At 33.5% G+C, this 24,355-nt stretch overlaps 1 protein-coding gene across 4 annotated transcripts in view; it reads left to right on the top strand.

Annotated features, from left to right (window-relative positions):
- Window positions 1–23,871, top strand: part of rsh (Rap GTPase activating protein radish) — a 178,394-nt gene extending 154,523 nt beyond the window's left edge. For all 4 annotated transcript variants that reach the window (XM_076542047.1, XM_076542046.1, XM_076542049.1 and 1 more), the window contains 12 exons: window positions 5,683–5,785; window positions 5,972–6,144; window positions 10,895–11,327; window positions 12,263–12,659; window positions 13,355–13,589; window positions 13,685–13,856; window positions 14,055–14,294; window positions 14,802–14,957; window positions 17,675–17,826; window positions 17,982–18,091; window positions 18,462–18,983; window positions 19,601–23,871. In XM_076542047.1, the coding sequence (XP_076398162.1) occupies window positions 5,683–5,785; window positions 5,972–6,144; window positions 10,895–11,327; window positions 12,263–12,659; window positions 13,355–13,589; window positions 13,685–13,856; window positions 14,055–14,294; window positions 14,802–14,957; window positions 17,675–17,826; window positions 17,982–18,091; window positions 18,462–18,983; window positions 19,601–19,753 (2,846 nt within the window). In that variant the 3' untranslated portion in view covers window positions 19,754–23,871. The remainder of the gene's footprint in view (window positions 1–5,682; window positions 5,786–5,971; window positions 6,145–10,894; window positions 11,328–12,262; window positions 12,660–13,354; window positions 13,590–13,684; window positions 13,857–14,054; window positions 14,295–14,801; window positions 14,958–17,674; window positions 17,827–17,981; window positions 18,092–18,461; window positions 18,984–19,600) is intronic.
- The last annotated feature ends 484 nt before the right edge of the window (window positions 23,872–24,355 follow it).

The following is a 24,355-nucleotide window of genomic DNA, read 5'->3' on the forward strand; positions in this document are numbered from 1 at the left end:
GGGTTTTTAGAACTTTGAAATGTTCAATTGAATATTATTTAGTTTATTGTCAAACTGAACTTATAAATAATAATCTGAATTTTTGTGGTAAGAAACATTGAGTTGTACTACTTTTTCATTAAACTATTGAGTTGTTTTACTATAAGAGATATTGTGTTATTTAATTGTGGTCCAAATAATGTAAAAATATTGAAATAATTTTTAGTATTTCTACAACTTAAATAGCTGTCACATTTTACATTTAAATTTGTATTTAAGTATTTATAATCGTTGATTTATACTACTAGATATCGTTGTCCTCTGGTGCTTGTATTTATATCTTATTACCTAATTAAATCCGTAAATATATTTCAGAATCTGTTACAGGTAAATTCCCATCTAAAATTAATACCTTCTCCAAAACACAAAACACAGATAAAAAAAAATTCAAAAGATCAGAAATTTTCAAATTACAAACTTCTAATATTCTTCTCTACATCGCTAAGAGCAACAATTTTCTTATCCCATAACCCCCTTTACGACAATACACTCACCGCCCTCGTGAACACCTCACCGATCATATTAATAAACATCGATCCATAAAATTGAACCAATTATACTAAAACGTTGAACCATAAAAACGCAATTGATGCATGAAACATTCAGTCGTATTACCGAGTAGCTACAACTTTTACTACACTTTTGAAGAACTTTGATGGAAGAGAAAGAGATGAGATGGCTACTGAAATATATCGAGTTATACTACTGCTCTGGCTTTGCTACTTACGTTCATTGATACCCTCTGCGGGGTTTAATTGAAAATTTCATTCAGTTTTATTCGAATGTAAATTCAATTGAGATCGTTCGATTAAAACGAATAGCAAGTCTTCAGTTTCTGGTTTAATCGATTCTTTTATTCAAACGATGGGGTTAAGGGGTGTTAATACAATCAAGCATTACTTTTCAAATTATACATTTTCAATTTTTAAATGCATGTATTGTTCAAGTACCATATGTGTTATTACATACATTTCTCAAGTTTAGTTTTAGGTTTAAATTCTCAGTTTGATGTTTTACATTGTTAGCATGGCATCACATTTGTCGAAAATTAAGAAAGATCTTTCTTTGTAGTTTTTAATTTGTTTGAACATATATGCACATATGTATATCGGAATGTACATATGTTCAATTTTTGAAGATACATAACCTTAATTTTTAAATATACTCAATTATCAAATACACATGTAATTTCTGAACATACATAACCTCAATTTCTAAACACACATGTAACCTCAATTTCTGACTACACATATACTTTATATATTCAAGACACACATGTACATTCATCATGTATATTATTACATATTATTATTACGTGTCTAAGTACATTACATGTATGTACATATATTTAAGACAAACATAAGTACATTACATGTATGTACATATATTCAAGACATATGTACAATCATTCAATGCAACAATTATCAATTTTAATAGCAGTCAACACATCACAAATAATAATACAAAAACCGATACATCGAAGAAAATTGCAAACCCAATCAAGACCGACACTCTTCCCCGAATCCACTCGATAAATCTGTCGTAATTGACTTCATCAGCTAATTTCCATTCGCCATATTTTATTTGTCCGTATCGCGTGCGAGGAATTCCGGGCGCAATAAGTGCTTCAGAAATAATTATCATTTTAACGGGACGTGGCCGTAATCGCCAGTGTCCCGCGATTCCAGGAATTTCATTAGTTTCGATTCAAGCCCGTCTACCCTCCGATTGTCTTCCGTCATTAATTCTCGGCAACGCAGCCGCATTCATTACTAATTCCTATCTAACGCGTCAACTCGATTCGATCGATCGATCGATCGGCGTCGATTACCGTCGCAAACCTCTGTGTCCTGACCGTCCTCACCTTTCTTCCGTCTTACCTGATTAACCTAAACCCTTTGATACGATTACCTTCAATCCGTAAACATTTACACCTTGTGGACACGAGTTTCCATTCAGATTAATGCGGTGAGGACTGAGGAATGTTGACGTTTACTGGAGGGAATAGGGGAATATTATATTGTTATTTAGGGATATTGTGATGTAGGGGTGTGAGGATGTAGGGATATGGAAATGGGAGAAATAGGAATGTGGGGATAGGGGATATAGGGATAGGGGATGTGGTGATAGGGCATATAGGGATTTGGAGGTATAGAGATTTGGGGATATTGGAATTTGGGAATATAGGGATATGGGGGTTTTGGGATTTAGGGGTTTGAGAATTTAGGGATTTGGGGATTTGGGGATTTTGGGATTTGGGGATATTGGAATTTGGGAATATAGGGATATGGGGGTTTTGGGATTTAGGGATTTGAGGATTTGGGGATTTGGGGATTTGGGAATTTTGGGATTTGGGGATATTGGAATTTGGGAATATAGGGACATGGGGGTTTTGGGATTTAGGGGTTCGAGAATTTAGGGATTTGGGGATTTGGGAATTTTGGGATTTGGGAATCTTGAGATTTGGGAATCTTGGGATTTGGGAATTTTGGGATTTGGGAATTTTGAATTTGGGAACCTTGGGATTTGGGAATTTTGGGATTTGGGAATCTTGGGATTTGGGAATTTTGGAATTTGGGAATCTTGGGATTTGGGGATATTGGAATTTGGGAATCTTGGAATTTGGGAACCTTGGGATTTGGGAATCTTGGGATTTGGGAATCTTGGAATTTGGGGATCTTGGGATTTGGGAATCTTGGGATTTGGGAATCTTGGGAATTGGGAACCTTGGAATTTGGGAATCTTGGGATTTGGGAATCTTGGGATTTGGGAATCTTGGGATTTGGAAATCTTGGGATTTGGAAATTTTGAGATTTTTGGGAATTGGGAACTGGGTATAGGGATTTGGGATTTAGGAATTTAGGGATTTGAAATATAGTGACAGGGGATATAGGAGTGCAGGAACATAGGGATATGGGGATATAAGTATAGGGCATATAGGGATAGGGGATGTAGTAATAGGAGATATAGAGATGGAGAATATAGGGATAGAGGATACAGTAGTAGGACATATGGAGATATAGGAATACATGTAGAGAGATGTGAGGATATAGAGATATTGAGATACATGGATAGAGGATATATGGGTACAGAATATAGAGGTAGGGGACATAGGGATATGGGACATGTGGATACAAGAATGTGAGGATATAGGAGTATGTGGATACAGGAATATGAGGATATGGGAATATAGCTATATGTATGTATACATGTATGTATAAGTATACGAAAATATAGGGGTACTGGGTATAAGGATATGAGTATGTAGGAATATGGGGTTATAGGTACGTATATGGGGATATAGGAATACAAGACTGTAGGGAATTACGGATACATAGTAGTGAAGGTAAAAGTCTTTAGAAATGAGCAGATTTGTGAATTTATGTATATACGAAGATAGAAGTTCAAAAATAAATGAATGTATTGATACAGAAATTGAAATTTACAAAATGCTTGACAACTAGTGTATTTCCCTAAAGTATTATTACTCTGAAGATTGGTTGGTAACTTAGTGACTCTGAACTTTTTCCTTTGCAAAAGCGATTTTTAAACCTTCATTCTTGATTTATTAACAAATATATTCAGAAATGTTACTATTCACGAATTTTAATATCTACGAACATAAGAAGGTAGTACCTTAATTTAGATGAGTTAAATAGCTCTAATAACAAAACTTCCAAAAGAATAAATTCTTTCGCATAAAATCTGACCCACCATTCCAAACTTGACATTCGCCCTTGTTCAAGCCCAGAAGGAAAAGGGAAAGGAAGATACGGTTTATCGTCCCGAGCCGGTGCTTGCAACTTTTAAAGCGTTCCCGTTCAAATGGAGGCGACACAAAGCACGCCAGAAAATAATCGTAACTTCCTTCGCCGCGGATATTGCCACGAGCTCTTCGCGGCAAATAAATAACGAAAGTTATCCCGTTACAGCCACTGGGAACCATAACCCGTGAAAAATGTTCTTAACGAACGGCAAGGAGAAAAAAACTAAGGGGAATTACACGAGGTATCGGAATCGCGATAACAGTTGTCTGCTGGGCGAACTGATATCGGTGCTTCGAAGCTTGCTCTTTCTTTTTTCTTTCTTGGACGGTTCATTGTACAGCGTTCTGGTCCCCGTGGAAAATGGCGGAAGACTCTTCATTTTTATTTGGTGATTATACTTTTATTTTGGATAATTTTTATATTTGTTAAGAGGTGACTTTTTAAGGTTTTGGAGAATTGAGAATTTTATTACTTCACTGTTTTAGGGGTTTGTTATTTTATATTTTATTAGCTGATTGTTTTAATGATTTTTCTGTCTGCCATTCTGTCATTCTACTATTTTACTATTTTATATAAAATAAAAACTCCCTGCAGATAAAAGTTGATGGATACAAAAATTGATTCTTCATCATCATGTCTCGTTCAATAAAATTGATGAAGATAAGACTTCTTATTGGAGGTGTCACTTGAAAAAAGAATTTATATAAATAAAACATACCCCCGTTAATAAACGTTTTAATAAAGAACGCAGGATCACAGAACGCAATGTTTGAATAAATATTCTAAAAGTATGAATACGAAAGAGGTCCCATAGAAATTCCATAGCGGTACACGTGGCAGAGTATTCGGAACGAAGAAACCCGGGGGTACAATTAGACGTTCCGTCGGTCACGAAAACGCGTCGCGACGTCGCGACGGCTGACTACTCTGTTCGCGATATCAAAATTCCATGCTCGGCACGCGCTGGAATTCTTTGTGGCCCCCATAGGGGCGAGAAAGAGGGACAGGATCGACCACACCCCTCGACGACACGCTCGAAGGGTCGTTAAGTATAAAACACGGAAAACAGAGGAGGGAAAATGGGATCGGGGACGCGATGAAGAAGAAGAAAAAAAAAGGAGAAAAGAGAACGATCGAACTTCCAGGATGCTTCGACTATGGTCTAACGTTGTATCTCGAAATTGATCGATGGCTCGCACGCTCGATCGGGGTTGATTTCTTGGTTTCTTTTTTACCTACACTGCGAATATGTTCATGGCTTTTATTCGTTTTTTCTGACCAACGTGTCGAGGACACGATGCTACATTTAACCCAGTTTCAGCTTCTTGCAATTTTTTCGATGTTTACGTTCGCTGGATTAGGATTGCGGAAACGGGGGGTGAGACTATTTTTAATCGATGAAATTAAGGTTGTTTTTATGGGAATATAAAAAGTATAGAAGTATGGCAAGTTTTGATAATGTTACTTTTGTGGAGGTGTAAAATATTTATTGTATTTATAACATTCTGGTGTAATATTAAGACAGATATAATTATATATATTGTATCGTAATTTTTTAATATTGTCATGTTTTTTAATTTTTGATGTTGTCATGTGACAACACTGGGCTGCAGAGGGTTAATCATAATATTTGTTGAACGTCTTTATAAACTGGATTAATTGATTTAATTATATGTCTCTACAGTGTAAGCAGAATTAATTGATTTAGTTATACATCTTTATAATGTAACCACAATTAATTGATTTAATTGTACTGCAGTCTAAGTTGCATTAGTCAACTTAATTTTGTGATACAACTTTTTGGGTACAACTTCTACTTTGCACAAGAATATTGTAATTTTTAATCGATGTTTTCGTATTTGTTTATTGTTTCAAGAACCATCGCCACTGTACGACAACAATCACTACCATGAAGAATGCCTAAAATGTAACAGCTGCGGCCTGAATCTCACGGGACCCAATCAAAAACGGGCTAGACGGTAAGTCTACAATATGTGTCCACTGCAACTACATCTCAGAAATATTGAACCATGACCAAACGTGGAAAATTAAATTTTAATTAAATTGAAAGAGGAAACTCATACTATTAATCAAAATTTTCTATCACCGTTGATGAGTATACACTTAGAGTTTGATCATCAATTATTTGAGTGGTCTTTTCACAGATTCAAAAACCAAATACTTTGCGATCTTCACTTTGCTGACGTGGCGCTGATGGAGTGCTCGGACTTCATGCAGCAGTTGCGCAGCTTCAAACCACAAAGTTTAGGCTGCGCAGTTGCCCGAAGAAAATCATCGACCACCTTGATCTTTCCTTTGCCACCGCAAGCATGTTCAGGTAAAATCATTTGTTATTCGAATAACATTTTTAGCGAAGCATTTATTAATTTTATCTGTACTTTACTGGTCAAGTGACGAGTAATAAGATTATTAAAATAATGAAATTAATACATTTAAGTATCGAAAATGTCAGACTGGTGTATTCAATAATTGTTAATAATTTTAGCAATCAAACAATTTTTACAATTTTTACAAGTTTGACAATTTTAACAATTTTTACAATTTTTACAAGTTCGACAATTTTAGCAATTTTAACAATTTTTACAATTTTAATAATTTTGACTATTTTGACTATTTTGACAATTTTAATAATTTGAACAAGTTTAAATAATTTTGACAATTTTTACAATTTTAATAATTTGAACAATTTGAACAATTTGAACAAGTTTGATAATTTTGACATTTTTTACAATTTTAATAATTTTAACAATTTTAACAAATCCAACAATTATCACAAAAATAAAATAAATGCATTTTGACATAAAAATGCCAAACCAGTCATTTGATCACTACCAAATTTCTCATTTCAATTCACAAAATTTGTTGAAATGTTTCTCCTGAAATCAAGGTTGACTTTTAAGTAGGTAAAAAATTAATCTATATATTCAATTACGTTTTACCGTTCGTTCGTTTATTTTTAATTTTAAAATATGTGTGCATTGTACACCGGTATGATCAGTGCTAACATTAGTTCAACTAATCTCACAATTTTCCTTAGCTAACAGAGCTCCAACTCAATTACCTTAAGATAATTTAATTTAATTAACAGTTTTAATTAAAACAAAACTTGATCATAAGATTGAACATACTGAAGAGATACAAAGATATATGTAACTAAAAATGTATTTCTATAAAAAAATGTTAAATGATATATTCTTAAATTGAATATATGTGTAACTAAAAATGTATTTCCATAAAAAGAATGTTAAATAATATATTCTTGAATTGAATATACTGAAAGATACAATGATATGTGTAACCAAAAATGTATTTCTATAAAAAAAAATGTTAAATAATACATTTTATCATTTAATTAATAATTCTATCATTTTAAGTACATTAAAAGAGAGAAATTATTTTCCAAAAATTCAAGATCAAATTAATTAAAAAAATTGAAGATACCGGTATATACGTAACTTAACCAAAAAGTATTTTGGTAAAAGTTTAAGTACGAAATATAAAAAAGTACGATTGCGTTTTAATATGTTAAAAGGTGGATTCATTAGTGTGACAGTGGTGTTTCATCGGCGTAATTACGAGCAAAGAAATCGATTTCAATTTAAAATGGGTACACAGTGCACGACACCGTTTCTTGCTCGAGTGGTCGCAATTCCTTTGAGACTCGACGCGTCGTTGCTGCCGGAAGGAAAGAGACTCGGGTCGCGAACTTTTACAAGCGTACATATGTATGAGTCCGAGCTACAGGTGGTTCTTCCTGTCTTGGATTATGCGCCTTTACATTCAGCCACGTCTGCACTTTCCAATCGAAATTCCCTGCCGCGAATTAAATCTGAACGCCATTAAAATTAATCTCAAGCCTTTCTCAAAATCTTCGAACCACTTTAACTTTTCAAACATTTCCTCTAATAATTTTCCATCATAGTTATTTGCATCATTTACTCAATAAATAGTCACAAATATTAATTTATACAAATAACCTCAGAGGTGTATTAGTATTAGTCAGTAAAATATTTGAACAAAATTTTAATTTCTAAATTTTTAGTAGAAAGAAAGAGTAAATGCCTTAAAGAGTAAAAACGGAATAAAATTGTCTAAGTTGTGTATTAAGAATATTTCACTAACAACACTGTTTGCCTATAAAAATAAAATTGCTTAAAATTAAAAATTAAAATAAACACAAGAATAAAAAAAATTAACGTAAACTAGCAAGATTACAATAAGAAAAAATATACGAAAAAAGTAAGAAAGGTTTCGATGAAACACCGATAAAGCACCCGTCAAAAAAATTCATGAATTCGATTCATAAAAAGAGAAGATATCGATGATTCGTGTGAGAAAAGAAGGAGTAGGGTCGTTCGGGGAAGGATCTTCCCGGAGGATCATTATTTTATCGCATGGCTGAGAGACGGAGGAAGAAGTGGCAAGATGGAGAAGCAAGCTGTCGTATCGACGATCGAATTTACGAAGCACTACAGGCCATTAGTTCAGACAGGAGAAAGCCGAGATTAGAGGGATGGAAAGATGTCGAGGATGCACCGCGGACGGTTCACTTTAAGTTCGAATACCAGGCCTGTCTATAAACAGTTTGGTGTTCTTACCTTACAGTGAATCGACCGCGGTATCGTCGAGGAATGAGAGAAATACCAACGATGGATCGATCGGACATCGATACTGCTCTTCGTGGTTAGAAGAATCTCGTGTGGATGCGTTTGATTGATGAAGGTAACGATGCAGGTAAATGTAAGGTGAAGGTTGGTGGAAATTTGGGAATTTAAGGACTTTGTTATTTGGAGATTTCAAGATTTGGAGATTTGGAGAATTGGAGATTAGGGAATTTGGGGATTTAGAGATTGGAGAATTTGGGGATTTCAAGTTTTCGAGATTTGGGGATTTGGAGATTTGGAGATTGGGGTATTTGGGGATTTCAAGTTTTGGAGATTTGGGGATTTGGTGATTTGGAGATTAGGGAATTTGGGGATTTGAGAATTTGGGGACTTAGGAAAGTTGGGATCTAGGGAATTTGGGAAAGTTGGGATCTAGAGAATTTGGGGACTTGGGAAAGTTGAGATCTAGGGAATTTGGGAATCTTGGGATTCTTGGGATCCAGGGATTCTCGGGATCTAGGGATCCTTGGCATCTAGGGATCTAGGGATCCTTGGGATCTAGGGATCCTTGGGATCTAGGGATCCTTGGGATCTAGGGATCCTTGGGATCTAGGGATCCTTGGGATCTAGGGATCCTTGGGATCTAGGGATCCTTGGGATCTAGGGATCCTTGGGATCTAGGGATCCTTGGGATCTAGGGATCCTTGGGATCTAGGGATCCTTGGGATCTAGGGATCCTTGGGATCTAGGGATCCTTGGGATCTAGGGATCCTTGGGATCTAGGGATCCTTGGGATCTAGGGATCCTTGGGATCTAGGGATCCTTGGGATCTAGGGATCCTTGGGATCTAGGGATCCTTGGGATCTAGGGATCCTTGGGATCTAGGGATTCGTGGGATCCAGGGATTCGTGGGATCTATGGATTCTTGGGATCCAGGGACTCTTGGGATCCAGGAATCCTTGGGATCCAGGGATCCTTGTGATCTAGGGATTCTTGGGATTCTTGGGATCCAGGGATTCTTGGGATCTAGGGATTTGTGGGATCTAGGGATTCTTGGGATCTAGGGATTTTGGGACCTAAGGATTTAAGGAAATGATGATTTAGGATATTTGAAGATTTGGGTATTTAAAAATTTGGAGATTTGAATATTTGTAGATTTAGAGATTTCGGGATTTGGGAATTTGTAGATTCTGGAATTTTTTAAAAAATTTGAAAATTAAGATATGTGAATGTGAGAATTGAAAATTTGTACATTCAGAAATTAGTGAATTTAAAAATTTTGAAATTAAAAAAATTTAAAAATCAATAAATTTGATTATTTGCAAATTAAGAAATCTAAAAATTTGGAAAGCTTGAGAATTTTCAGAATTTTTAAAGAAATGCATGATGTACCTCATAATATGTTACACTGAAAATAATTTTTAGAAAATGAAGAAAAATTATTGTTTAAGTCGAATCACATTGTAACTTTGCAAGCGAAATATTTGTAATTAAAGGAAGAAACATAGGAACACCGCAACGGAGATGATAAAAGTTCATTTTCTCTCGGATATTACGTAATGTTAGGACGATTGTGCTAAGAAGGGTAGAATGGAGGCGAGATGGTGGAAGAACGCATTATCGACGGTACGTGACTAAGTAGACGAAGAGTCGTGTTGCAAGATAAAAGAAAAATCCAACGTCAATCCTGATGCTATGCTGGATTCAACGTGGTTCTTTTCTTTAATTAAATGATCAAATTGTATAATAGAATAATCACTGATATTATAGATATTATAATAGAATGTGTATTTTAAGTTTCGTTGGCTTTTGTACATGTTGGGCGACGTCTGTGAAAAATTGTAATTTATTTATATTTGTATTTAATGTGTATGTTGTAATTTATTTGTGTAAGTATTTTTACTGTTTTAGTATTTTACTATTTTGCTGTTTCAGATTTTAGTATTTTAGTATTTTAGGGTTTACTATTTTACTGTCTTACTATTTGGTTTAAGGGTTAATTAAGTCCAAGTTAGGGTTAATCTAAGACCTTGTTCAAATTAGGATCCTATCTGATTTAGGATCTGATTCAATTTGGGGAATTTTGTTACAGTAAATAGTAAAGTAATAAATAATAAAATACTGGAATATTAACTTAGAACTACTTCAAATTGTAAACCTATAAAAATGTCATACCTCGAACCTCACAGCTCACATAATTCAAAATTACCTTGCAATTTACCTTGCAATCATTAATATAAAAATTGAAGACTACATAAATGAAAGTCAAGGATATATTAGAAATATAAGTAAAAATTTTATTAACCTTTTATAAGTAAAAGGTTAGGTTAGTAATGTAACTAAAATAAAAATGAAATAATCCACATAAAAACCAAAATGAAATTAAACTGCTAATTTAAGTAAAAATCGACATCCACATCGGAGTGGACCAAAAAATTGACGGTTTGTGAATTTTCCTTGCAGACGAGTTTTGTAACGAATTCCCACACAACCTGGTGCCCACACCCGGCTACTGGATCGAGTGTTCGAGACAGCAGATCACCACCGACACAATTTGGGACGAAAGCGAGAGCGGAGACGCGACGGACACGGAATTGGCAGAGGATCAACACGAATCGGACACCGACGAGTTACCGAGAAAGAAAACTACCATCGAGGAACAATGGGAGAAAAACCAAGGATTCGAGCTCACGTCTGTCGAACAAGAAACCTACGAGAAATACTTCTACGGAACTGAACACTGGAACTATTTCACGAAGGACGAGGATCTGGGACCGGTGATACTCAGCATCAAACAGGAGACGCTGAACGGACGGGATCAGTTCAGGATACTCGTCAGGGCTATCAGTTACACGGTTCATGGGCTCATTCCTGCTAGCTGCGTTTTTGCTGACAGGTATTTTATGATCTTTAGGTTTTTTATTTTTTTTTCAGGGATGATTTTTTGATTCAAAAATTTAGGTGTCAAATTTTTGAATTAAAAATTAGTTTCAGTTATTAAATTTTCGCTTTTTGAATTCTTATAATTTTATACCTTTTTCAAGTTTATTATTTGTCAGATCTTTTAATTTTTAAATTGTTAAATTATTTAAGTTTTCCAATTAATTATCAATGCACTGAATTATATTTAATAAATTAGTAATTCTTGTCAAAAAATTAAAATTAAAATAATTTTCTTGAATTGTCAAATTTTCAAGTTTTTAACTTATTCAATTATTAGATTAATTATAATTAATTATTGAGGCATTGAATTAATTTTATGTATTTATTAATTCTTCTTAAATAAGTGAAATTAAATAATCAGTTCAGTGTTGATAAATCTAATTCATCATCAAATTAACCTTCCACAAAATAATTTTGTTGAATTGCAAAATGTTCAAGTTTTTTAATTATTCAATTATTAAATTAATTATTAGTGTATTGACTTAATTTCATTAATCTGTTAATTCTTCTTAGACAAATGATTTTAAATAATCAGGTCAGTGTTGATAAATCTGATTCATCACTGAATTAACCTTCCACAAAATAATTTTTTTAAATTGTTAAATTATGAAGCTTTTTAATTATACAATTATCAAATTAATTATTAGTGTATTGACTTAATTTCATTCATCTGTTAATTCTTTTTAAACAAATGATTTTAAATAATCACTTTTAACAAAATACCTTTTTAAATTGTTAAATTATAAAGTTAGTAAATCATTCAATTATCACATTAACTATTAATAAATTCAATAAATTCATTAATGTATTAATTCTTAAACAAATGATTGTAAGTAATCAGTTCAGTGTTCATAAACAAATCGAATTAATTTATTGTTCACTTTTCAGGTACAATCGCGAAGAGGTAGTACGTAGCCTGGGGAAAGAGGTAAATGTAAATCCACCCTTAACGTTGGGCCAACTACCAGACACCCAAGACGAGTTGCTCAAATTGGATCAGGTGTTCATAAAATCCGAACTGAAAGTTGGTGTGATTTACGTAAAAGAGGGCCAACGGACGGAGGAGGAGATATTAGATAACAACGAGAATTCGCCGTTGTTCGAAGAATTCTTGCAAATCCTCGGTGATAAAGTTCGATTGAAGGGATTCGATAAGTACAAGGGTGGTTTGGACACCATTCACGATTTAACCGGTTTGTACTCGGTTTACACCAATTGGCGTGGCATCGAGATCATGTTCCATGTCTCCACGTTGCTTCCTTACGAGAAACATGACGCGCAAAAGGTAAATTAATTATGGCAATCTTGAAAATTACTGTTAGTTACGGTGATGTGATAAAATCATGGCAAATTGGATAAATGGAATTAAATGTGGAAAAATACAATTATGGGAGATTGAGAAAATAAGTTAATTATGGCAAAGTGGATGAATGCAATTAATTATGGGGAAATGGAAAAATGTAATTAATTATGGGAGATTGAAAAAGTAAGTTAATTATGGTGCACTGATACAATTTATTATGGCAAGCTGAGAAAGTACAATTAATTTTGGCAAATTGGAAAAATGCAGTTAATTATGGCAAACTGGAAAAATAATTAATTAGCTTGTTAAGTAGTTCAAATGAATAGCATGAGATATTTATAACAATTTATTATTATAAATGTAAATAACTAGTTTGTTATTAAAAATTGAATTATCAATAATTTGCTTATTTTCATTGAGACAGACCAAAGCTACCGTTATGAATTTTAATTAATTCTTTGAAATTTTACTATGAGGATTTTAATGAATTGATTGAAATTTTACTATGTGAATTTTAATGAATTCTTCAAAATTTTTGTCATTAAAATTTTAATGAATTATCCCAAATTTTTGTCATCTAAATTTAAATGAATTATTCCAAATTTTTGTCATTAGAATTTTAATGAATTTTTTGAATTATCATCATTTGAATATTAATCAATGAAAATGTTTTGCAGCTGCAAAGGAAGAGACACATCGGCAACGACATAGTGTGCGTGGTGTTTCTGGAAGCTGACAACACAGCTTTCAATCCAGCTTGTATAAAATCGCATTTTTTGCACACGTTCATCCTAGTGCGAGTTAGTCCGCGAATAAAGAGAAAAGTAACTAGATACGAGGTGTCTGTCGTGACGAGGGACGAAGTTGGAGCCTACAAACCTTATCTTTGGGAGCAGAATGTCTTCAAAAAAGGTAAACCACATTATAAGAAAATATAATAAAAAGAAAAATTGATTTGTTTAATATTTTTCTTAAATAAGTATTAATTGTTTATTATAATATGACAGGTCCTATGTTTCGTGAATGGATCTTAACGAAAATAGTTAATGGAGAGAGGGCAAGTTATTCAGCGCCGAAATTCGCAAAAATGCAAGAAAGAACGAGAACTCAGATGCTGGAGGACATTGTTGCTAATTTGGCCAATCATGCTGAGACTGGGCAGATACCAAAACCATACAGGTAATATTTTATTATTGGCTGTCAAAATTGAAGTTAAAAAATAATAACTAAACTTGAAATGAAAAGAACGATAACTAAAATTGTAATTAAAAATCGATAACTAAAATTGAAGCTAAAAAAATGATGACTAAACTCGAAATTAAAAAATGATAAGTGAACTTGAAGTTAATGGGGATAATAATTGAATGAATGTTTTAGGCGTGGTTCCTGGAGGCCAATCGGTCACATGAGACCATCCTCGCCACTTTTGGATTCCGTGAGAGATCAGTTCGAGGACTACGATCAACTAGCCAAAGACTTTACCAAAGTATTCTTGAATAACCAAGAAAATACTGCTCTGAACGCGAATCTGTTCGACGTTTCTTTCCTAGTACCTGGGCAGAAGAAACAGAAAGTTCGATTCACGGGTGTCAGAGCGATTCTTGCTGTCAGAAGCAGGTGACTGTTCATTTAATTAATTGTATTATACATGTATGTAGACATTAATGAATTTGAAGAATATTGCGATGGCTCATACATTTGTTCAATTTTTTGCTGCATGATGTTACTTAAATTTTGGAAGATTAAAAAGTAGAAGCATTGTCGAATTTTTACGAGTGATACTAAATATAAATCTATCAAGTATTAATAGAAAATATATGTATGTATCAAATATATGAAATATATCAAACATGTCAGATATACCAAATAAATCAGATACATGAAGTACATCAAACACATTAAATATTAAACCAACAAACTTGATTACAAATTTGTAATATTTCCAAAAGACAATTTCAAAACAATTGTAATTGTAAATAATAAAAGATCTATTAAATACCTTGCATATGAAAGTTGAGTAGCAAGCTATTTATGTATGATAAACAAGCTATTTATGTATTTATGATAACATAGCGACTTAATGATGAAAATTAACAACCCCTTCAATTTGTCTGCACAATTTAGAGTGTTCCAAGAAATGCTGTACGGAATCCAAACAGGTTTCGGAAGTCCTCAAGTACCAGTCGCAGAATTGCTTGCAAGGCCAGCGCCAGCTCTGTTGAGTCCCAAAAAGCCAAGAAGTTCGAACTTCCTTCAAGTTCCTGACATGGAGAGTCCAAGGTTCGTATCCTGTTAATTATTTCTCTCGACAGAATTGTGCACTATGATTGTCAGCAGTCCAGTCTGAAATTCGATTCTGAAGACTTGCTTATTCGCATAAATCGCTTAGCGATCAAGTACGACTGCGTACATACTTATTAACCCATTTTTGGCCAATTATGAGTATCAATTATTCAGTTCCTTCCGTTTATTTCTTCTATTATATATGTTTCTTCTGATGTAATTCCACAGTAATCAGATTGTAGTATTTGTTATGTTTTGTTGTAGTATTTGATGTGTAATTTGTTTGGCATATTTTAATCCAGAGTAGCATTATGATATATTAATATAATAATGTATGTAAAAATATTGTAATGACAGATGTAAAATTTCCCGAAAGTTGTTTATTCTTCTGCAATTTTGATTGCGGCAATATAACGAGGGGTTGATCGTGGTAGCACGATTGGGAACAAATTTAGATACTTTGCAAGCTGGGGAATTTAGGAATTTGGGAATATACGGATTTGAGGATCTAGGTATTTTTTAGGGTCCGGGAATTTTTTGGGATCTAGGGATTTTTTAGGATCCGGGAATTTTTTGGGATCTAGAAATTTTTTAGGATCTAAGGATTTTGGGATGTTGGGATTATTGGGATCTAAGGATTTTTTGGGATCTAGGGACTTTTGGCATCTAAGGATTTTTTGAATCTAAAGAGTTTTTGAGGGTCTAGGGATTTTTGGGATCTAGAGATTTTGGGGTCTAGGAAGTTTTTTGACATCTATGGATTTTTTGGGGATCTAAGAATTTGAGGATCTAGGGATTTCAAAATCTAGTAATTTTGGGATCTAAGGTTTTAGAGATCTAGACATTTGAGGATCCAAGGATTTGAGGATTTAGGGATTTTGGAAATTTGGGTATTTGAAAATGTAGATTGAATTTGACACGATCACGTTTATTTTCAATCTAAAACTCCTTTTGATATCATCTCCCTTCTGTACAACCCCTGTAATATTTCCCAGATACTCAAAAACTGATACCAATCAGTTACCCTAATATTTTCCATTAATCAGGTCAGAAATGGGTTAAGAATAAAAAGGAAAGTAACAAAATTCACTCTCTAGATTTAGCGAAATAAGAAAATTGGAACACGAGTTAGGTGAGATTTGAATTCGCCTTTGATGTCGTTGTCGAATGTACATCTCTATATTGTATATATACATATTTAATCGTAATTATGTGTATTTTTTACGGCACTTCCATGTCTCCTATCCTCACATACACGTACACGGACACACACAGCACCGCATGATTATGGTTCACCGATCAGAATTACGTTCGGATTGTTATCTATCGTGATACGTTTGTAAAATGCGATGATCTCTATCCTATATTTTTTTTATTTTTTAATCTCTATTACTCTATCGTCGTGCTCTGTAATGCCTTGCCACCGGTTCTCTCGACCAATTTTCTCGAACACGTAACGTTTCTATTACACGAAATGTTCTGTCTCTCTCTTCGTTCAAAAAGATTCGAATCTGGCATGCAAGTAACATTCGTGTACGATCGAAACGAAGTCGAGGAGTGGATTTGCGGAACGCAAGCTCTGGATTTTTTCTCTATCGCACGCACGTTTTCAAGATTTTCGCCGGTCGAGCTTTCGTCGTTGTCCCGTATATTCGTCTTTTTTGATCACGTTGAAAAATTGCAAATTTTTACCTGATTCGTCCTGAACCTACCCCTTTCTTCCTTTCTCACCTGTCTTGAGGGACTGTTATTCTTCGATTTTGGTATCCTTTAAATATTTTGTTAATATGTACTTTTATATTCTGAAAGAGGAAAATTTAACTGGAGAACTTTTATGGGACACATCGCACATATGGATGAGAATATCGCATGTGCAGTATGTCGTAAAATACTTCATAAAACTGCAACTAATGGAACATGTGAATCGTAAAAATGCTGTTGTAAAAAAATATTGTTGTAATGGTATTTTTTTACATTTCAGTGAAGACTGTTCAATTAAATTAATATAAGAAACAGTTCATATGAGAATTAATATAAGAAACAATTCATATAAGAATTAATATAAGAAACAATTCGTATAAGAATTAATATAAGAAACAATTCGTATAAGAATTAATATAAGAAACAATTCATATAAGAATTAATATAAGAAACAATTCATATAAGAATTAATATAAGAAACATTAATAAACAATTAATGTAAGAAACAAATCAGACACGAAACACTTAATTCAACAACTAAATAAACATATGAGACAAGAAATTAAATAAACAAGTATAAAATAGAAAACAGCTCAGAAGCTACATAATAATAAGATTAAAAATAAGAAAAAATATATAGAGATATATAAATATACTCAGAGAAAAATGAAATAATTAATAAAAGCAAGAAAAAAAAATATTTGTCATAAGGGGATTTGAACTGACAATAAAATGATTTGCACCACCTGTGACTCAAACCCCTTAGTCACTATACAAACTTTAAAATTAATTATCTAATACTTCTTTAGTAGAAAGAATTAAATATTAAATATTTCAAGTAATGAATATTAATAACGACCAAAGACAAATATTTAGTAGGAAGATATTTAACAATATATTTGAAGGAAAACGAAATCGAAAGACGTCCCTCGTGAATCCTGAAAGAACTCCCTCTCCGTACCCCGAGGTGCCGCTTTGCGGTTTCTGTGAGATACTGGCTCTGACTTGTTTAGACCCAAAAGCGTGCCCTCGTCGCCCATGGTGAAACGAGCATTCTCGAGGCTGAGCACCATCACCACCGGATGGGGAAGAAGTATTCGAAAGAGCGGGAACACGTTGCAGAGCGAGGATCGGAAACGTTGGGCCAGCTCGCAAGATTGCAGCAGTACGTTTATCACTTCATCAATATTAATAGAATCAGTATTCTTAATACATGACTACAATTTTTTAAATATTCATTGTTAGAGAAATTGTTCGTTTGTAAAATATTCGCTTATACATTATATTCATTTATTAAAAAAAAATAAATGTTCATTGTAGACAAAGAAGCAAAGGAAAAAGAAAAGGCTGCCCAACAACTGGCGGTGCCAAGACTCAGCGTATGCGCGGATGCACAAAAGGTCGACAGAGCGAAACTGGCGCAAACAGAGGTAAACTCATACTTTAAATAACATTTAAAATTAAATTAAACTTCGTGCCACAAATTCTAGCAAAATTCAAAACATTCATGCCTAAAACAATTATAAAAGATTCACAAAGCTAATTCTAAAAGTTGTTGAACTTCACAAGTTGCTAATCTAAAATGGGAAATAAACATGTACACTTATCATACTTACTATACTAATTTAGTATACCATAAGAAATGACTAAGTTACTCTGAGAAAAATAAAATTTACTTTTATTATCAGAAAACTACAGAAAGATGTGAAGAAAGATGTATTCAAAGGTAGAAAAGTTCCTCGATTTACTTCCAACCCTTCTTTTATTTTGAACCCCCTAACATTCTCCGTCTATTTACAGTTCGACATCATCGAGTTCGATCCAGAAACCTTCAGGATCCTCCTGGACTACCTGCACACAGGTTCCTGTCCGTTAACCTGCAGCAACATTCCCGGCTTGATCTGCGCCGCGGAACACTACGACCTTCCCGAGCTCCTTCAAGCGTGTTTCCATCACGCGAAACAGTTCCTGCGGATCGAGATCGTCTGCGTGATGCTCTGTGCTCTGGAGAATTATTGTTGGCGTTACACGTCCGCCTCGGAGCTGGTCAACATGATCCTCGCGTTCATCGAGACCAGGGCGTATCAAGTGTTCCAGAACCCCGGTTTCTTGACCTTGAGCGAGTCCATGGTGCAGATGATCATGTGCAGGAATCTAGAGGTCGGCGAGATCAAGAAATTCGAGGCCATGTTGAACTGGGCGAATCATAGGATAAAGACGAAGACGACCAAGGAGAATGCAAAGTCTGAGTTCACTTGCATCATGGAGAGACTTTGTAGAGATCTGAAGTTGTATAGAATAACTCCTCAGGAACTTATCAGGGTAAGGCCGCTGATTTAGCTGTACAGATTCTATTCTGGACTTCTGGATGCACTCTAAATTGTTAATTATATTTTAAAATTATATTAGGTCCATCATATGGAATTATTGTGTAGATTATTTTTGGATAAAATCTAAATTACTTATTATTTCTTTAATATAATTTAATATGTCATCGAACTATTACATTTAATATAATGTGAAATGAAATTTATTTGCTTTAAAATAATCTAATTCAGCTTATATTAACCTCTTGTACTATTTTGACGAGCCTGACGCACTCATGACGCACTCGACATACATATGAATCACTCGTGACACACTTATGACGCACCCGTGATGCACTTCAGCTATGATCATTTCTACTAAAATTTTGAATACATTGATTCGGAATTCAAGTCCAATAATTTGCACAGACAACCACGTAATAAATTTACACAAAATATCAACCTTCTTTATCTGTTTTAATATTGTAGTGATTAATTCTGACCAACGCAGCTGACCAATAAAAAAATTTATACATTGTGAACATACAAAAATTTGCATAATTTAAGTCTAACAAAAATAGAATATATATAAAATTGCAAGAACAAAATTTATCATCAAATTAACTTTTGCAGATCGTTTTGCCATCAAAGGCGATAAAGAACGAGAGGATCCTGGAGACACTGATGTACCAAGCGAACTCCGGAATGTACAGAAACGTGGACAGCTACTTGGAGGCTTACCAAAACAACGTGAGAAATCAGGAGAGTTTCGATCGCGGAATGTAGAAGATCCTGTAACGCGACGAACCAGTTTCCGAGGACGTGGTCTTCAGGAAAATGGGAGAACTAAAACGTACCTGAGAAACAGACTCCAACCGCAAATAAGGTTGATCGGATGTTCTCGAAAGAACTTGTCGATCGTACCTCCGAGATACAATCGACTGGGGTTAAACGATTATTCTCAAATCGCGCGAGAAGTTTGAGGAAAACAATAGTCAAAACGGTAGAAAAATCGGTGAACCTCGGGAAGACTTTTCTTCCGATCATGTGATTCACTGACGAAAAGAGACTGGATGTAGGATAGAATAGTCCAATAAATAACGAAAGAGTCATCGAAGTTTCGAGTTGAATCGCCGAGTAAGGTCAACTCGTGGAGACGAAACTTTTAACCGATCAATTAGAAAATTCACGCAAGGTGAATCGACAGCGTGAGATCCAAGAAAAGAGCACAAATTTCATATCTATTTAAAGAGTAAGGAGGCGGAATTGATTTGTGGCGTTGAAAGTAATTTAGCCACGGGAAATAATTGTTCGCCATTTTCGAAGAGAAGAAAATAGGTTGTATTCGAAACGATTTCACGGCCGACGCCGTACATGACAATCTGTATCATAAAGAACATATAAAAGAAGAGAAGGCAAAAGGAAAATCGAGGGATGAAACGTTATTGATAATACGATTAACCTAACGATTAACTACTTGGTAAGCTTGAATGAATTTAACTATAATAACAATATGCATTAGACGTGTAAGGGCGAGGTTAACGATAACAATAATACTGATAGATAAGATGAATAATAAATAGTAATAATAATGTAACGAAAAATGAAAAATGAAAAAAATAACAAGACGTGTCGATGTGTTAATGTGAAAAATTCAAAGGCGAGGAGACAAGTTGAGGCAAACAAAAAAGAAAAACGACAAAAAAAAATGAAATATAAGTATTCGAAGTCTGTTCTGTTTTCTATCGTAGTTTTTGTATCTTCAATACTCTAAGGCAGATATTCTAAAATTCGCGGGAACAGGCTGGAGAACGGCTTTTCTAAAAAAAGAAAGTAACAAAAAAACATACACGAAAATATTTGAATTTTCGCTTTCAGAACTTTTGGAATGGTGCGTGGGTGTAGCCAGGATATTTGCACCCCTGGATGATGGATCAAATTTGAAATTCTGATTATTGATGGATATTAAATTTGACAGATTAATTGTTAGAATTGCGATGAAATTCACATTTGAAATTTGAGAATTTAAATACTTGAATAAATTGATTACACGAATTTTTGTATAATTTGAATTTGAGTCATTCAAAGTTGACATTGGAATAATTTGAATACTGGATTAATGTCAATACTTGAATATTAAAATAGTATTGGAAAAATATTAGAATTAAAATGGATGAAATATTGGAATCCTAAAATTTAGACTTGAAACTGTAATATCTTAAATATCTGAAATTTGATAAATTAAGTATCCAAGATCAATAATAATCCAAAAACTTATAAAAAGTGATCGAGTTACACCCACGATTATGAACGAAATAATTCGAGAATCTGGCCTGGTTCCCGAGTTTCATCGACTGCATTTTCACGAGCAAAAGGAAACCACGTAACATAAGAAACAAATAAAAAGAAGAGAGAAACAAACTGCGTGATTTCGTCGGTACCACGCTTAAAGAGGCTGATTTTCGTCCCCTGTCTTTCCACTTTCGCTCACGACTCTCTATTTCTTCCGAAGGAAAAACAAGGGCTCCTCTCGAAGGCTCCAAGAGAACAAAAATAAAAAAAGAGAATATTTTTTACACGAGATCACGATCACATTTCTGATCCACTACCCTCTGTCATTCTGTTCGTCACGCACACACGTAACGTTCAACAAACAAACGTAATGGGAAAATTGTAAAAAAAGAGAGAAATTGATAAAATAGAAAAAAAAAAACGCTGATCGATTCCCGTTGCGAGGGAATCGTCCAACTGTTAAGTGTCTTATTGTTCAGGCAAGCGGCTGGACGAAAGTGTAGAACCTTTTTCGCGCTGTCTTGCTGGTCGAATATAGATATTGGTGATTGTTAAACGGTGGAAGAAAGTGTGACGTCATTGGGAAAATTTAGTGGTGAAGAAATTTGTTGTTGATAATTTTGGGGAGGTTGCAAGATTTATTGTGGGGTTTGTTTAGTTGGCAATTTTGTTTGAGCTTTTTAGTCAATTAACCTAATCGAACCTAACTTAAGTTAAGTCTCATCACCTTTAATATTTGAAGTTTTTAATTTTCTCAATTTTTGAGTTATTAGAATGATTAATTTGTGGGAGAATTTTTTACTGAATCAATAGGACAATTTATTACAGACTCTTGTTATATTGCCATTCGTAGGATTATAGACGGGGAACCTTCTTGGAATTGGCAATATATTGAGAGGGACAGAAGATATACTTAATATGCAAATTTTAAGTTTTTCAAACTGAAAATTTGGAAGATTACAAATTTGAAAATTTGAAGGTAGTAAATTTGTAAATTTCTGAATATTTAAATTGAAGATATTAACACTCATATGTTTAAAAATTTGTAAGTTTCAAAATTTGGAAATCTGGAAATATTTCACTTTGAAAATCTCTCAATTTAGAAACTTGAAAGATTAAGAATTCAAAGGATTAAAATTTCTGAATGTAAAAATTCAAAATATGAAAATTTCTAAATTTCTAATTTGAAAATTCAAACACTCCCAAATTGAAAAATTCGTAAATCCATAAATACCAAAAGTTCCAAATCCCAAAAACTTTAAATTCCCAAATTTAAAAATCCAAAAATTACTAAATTTCCAAAGCAGCAAACTTCTAAATAATCCCTAATTTAAAATAAAAATTTGTGACTTAAAAAATATTGCAAATGGAGTCACACTCTCTTCCGCAAATACGCAATTTCATCCGAGCAAGACGATAGATAGTTTTTTATTTACCAAAGATCGATGGGGAATGAATAAATTCGGATCGTTTGTGCCTGAACCCGCAGCCAAATTCTGATCCGGATATCTCGACGAAGCTGGTAGTTCAAAATGGAGAGGGCTCTTTGTAATATTTTTACAGAATCGTAGAACCGAGAGGTACAAAATGTGACACGCGAGCCAAGGGAATATCCATTAACTAATAGCGTAAGTTAAGTAGATATGCAAACTAACGTATGTGTAGCTGTAATCACGAGCAAAGGAAACTAAATAAAACGTGTCGTTGTAAACGTGAACGTTTTGTAAAATAAAATAAAGACATGCGAGAACTCGATTGGACGATGATCGATCAAGATTTTTATGTGTTTGATCGAAAAATTCTGTACATATGTGAAACGCTCGCCTGACGAGAAGTCGATCTGCAGTTTAGTATGTGTCGATGTGTATAACTTGCGGTGGATCGATTTTTTTTATAAACTATCTGTCGAACGTTATTGTTTCTTGATTAGTAATCGAGGAACACGATTTGTTGCATTACATAAAAAAATTTCTGTTGACTGTTTTATTCGAATTTAATTCAGTCACAGTATTTCGTGAGTTGATTATTAAATTGTTAGTTGAAAAATATAATTGTTTGACTATTGGTAGAATAATTGTTTTTGTATGTAAATTGTTATACGTTGTCTTTTTAGAAATTTATTAAAATTATTTAGGAAAAATTGTTAAAATATTCTTGAATTTTTGTTTCATAAATTAAATATGTAGTCGAGATCATATACTGGGTAGATTAAATAAAAAATAATTTTAAAAATATATATAGAGAATACAGTTCTCAGTTGCAATATACTTTACAAAGTTTAAGTAAATTTATAAATTAGTGAATGTTAATAAACTGCAACGACGTAGTACTACGTGCTATTTCGTACGACGAAAACGTTCATGTAATATACCACGTATCACTGTAAATTAACGCAAACCTAAAGCGTGTCATATTGTGAGACTCGTAGTGTAAATTATTATGAAACTTGTGGTTCATCGCTGGTCGATGCAATCGAAACACTAATCGTCGCGAAAACACGATATGTGTACTATAATACAGAGGTTTATCGTTAGACCGTAGTACTACGGTTTCGTGGTTCATCGATTGTTAACCCTTTCGCTGTGCTGTCGGTATTCAATCATCAATTATAAAACGACTAGGCATCGATTCACAATTTTAACTTATTTGAGAATATTCAATTCTTTGTTCAAAATTCGTAAATTCCACAATTGAAGTTTTTAAAATAAAATAATTGAAAAGAATTGAAGGACCTGATAATAATTGAAAATACTTGAGAACTCTTGAAAATAATTGAAAGTAATTGAAACACCTGAAAATACTTGGAAATACTTGAAAATAATTGAAAATAATTGAACCTACTTGAAAATGATTGAAACTACTTGAAAATAATTGAATCTACTTGAAAATAGTTGAAAATAGTTGAAAATACTTGAAAATAATTGAAACACTTGAAAATACTTGAAAAATTGAATATTAATCATCAAATACATAAAACACTTGTTGAAAAATCTAAACGTTTAATTTCAGATTGTTTAATTTCAATTAATAATTGATCCGCCACTCTGAACATTATAATTGCACAATTAATTTTCTGACATAATTTGTTCAAAAAAC

The sequence above is a fragment of the Megachile rotundata genome, chromosome 2 (genome assembly GCF_050947335.1).
Source record: "Megachile rotundata isolate GNS110a chromosome 2, iyMegRotu1, whole genome shotgun sequence".
Classification (NCBI taxonomy): Eukaryota; Metazoa; Arthropoda; class Insecta; order Hymenoptera; family Megachilidae; genus Megachile; species Megachile rotundata.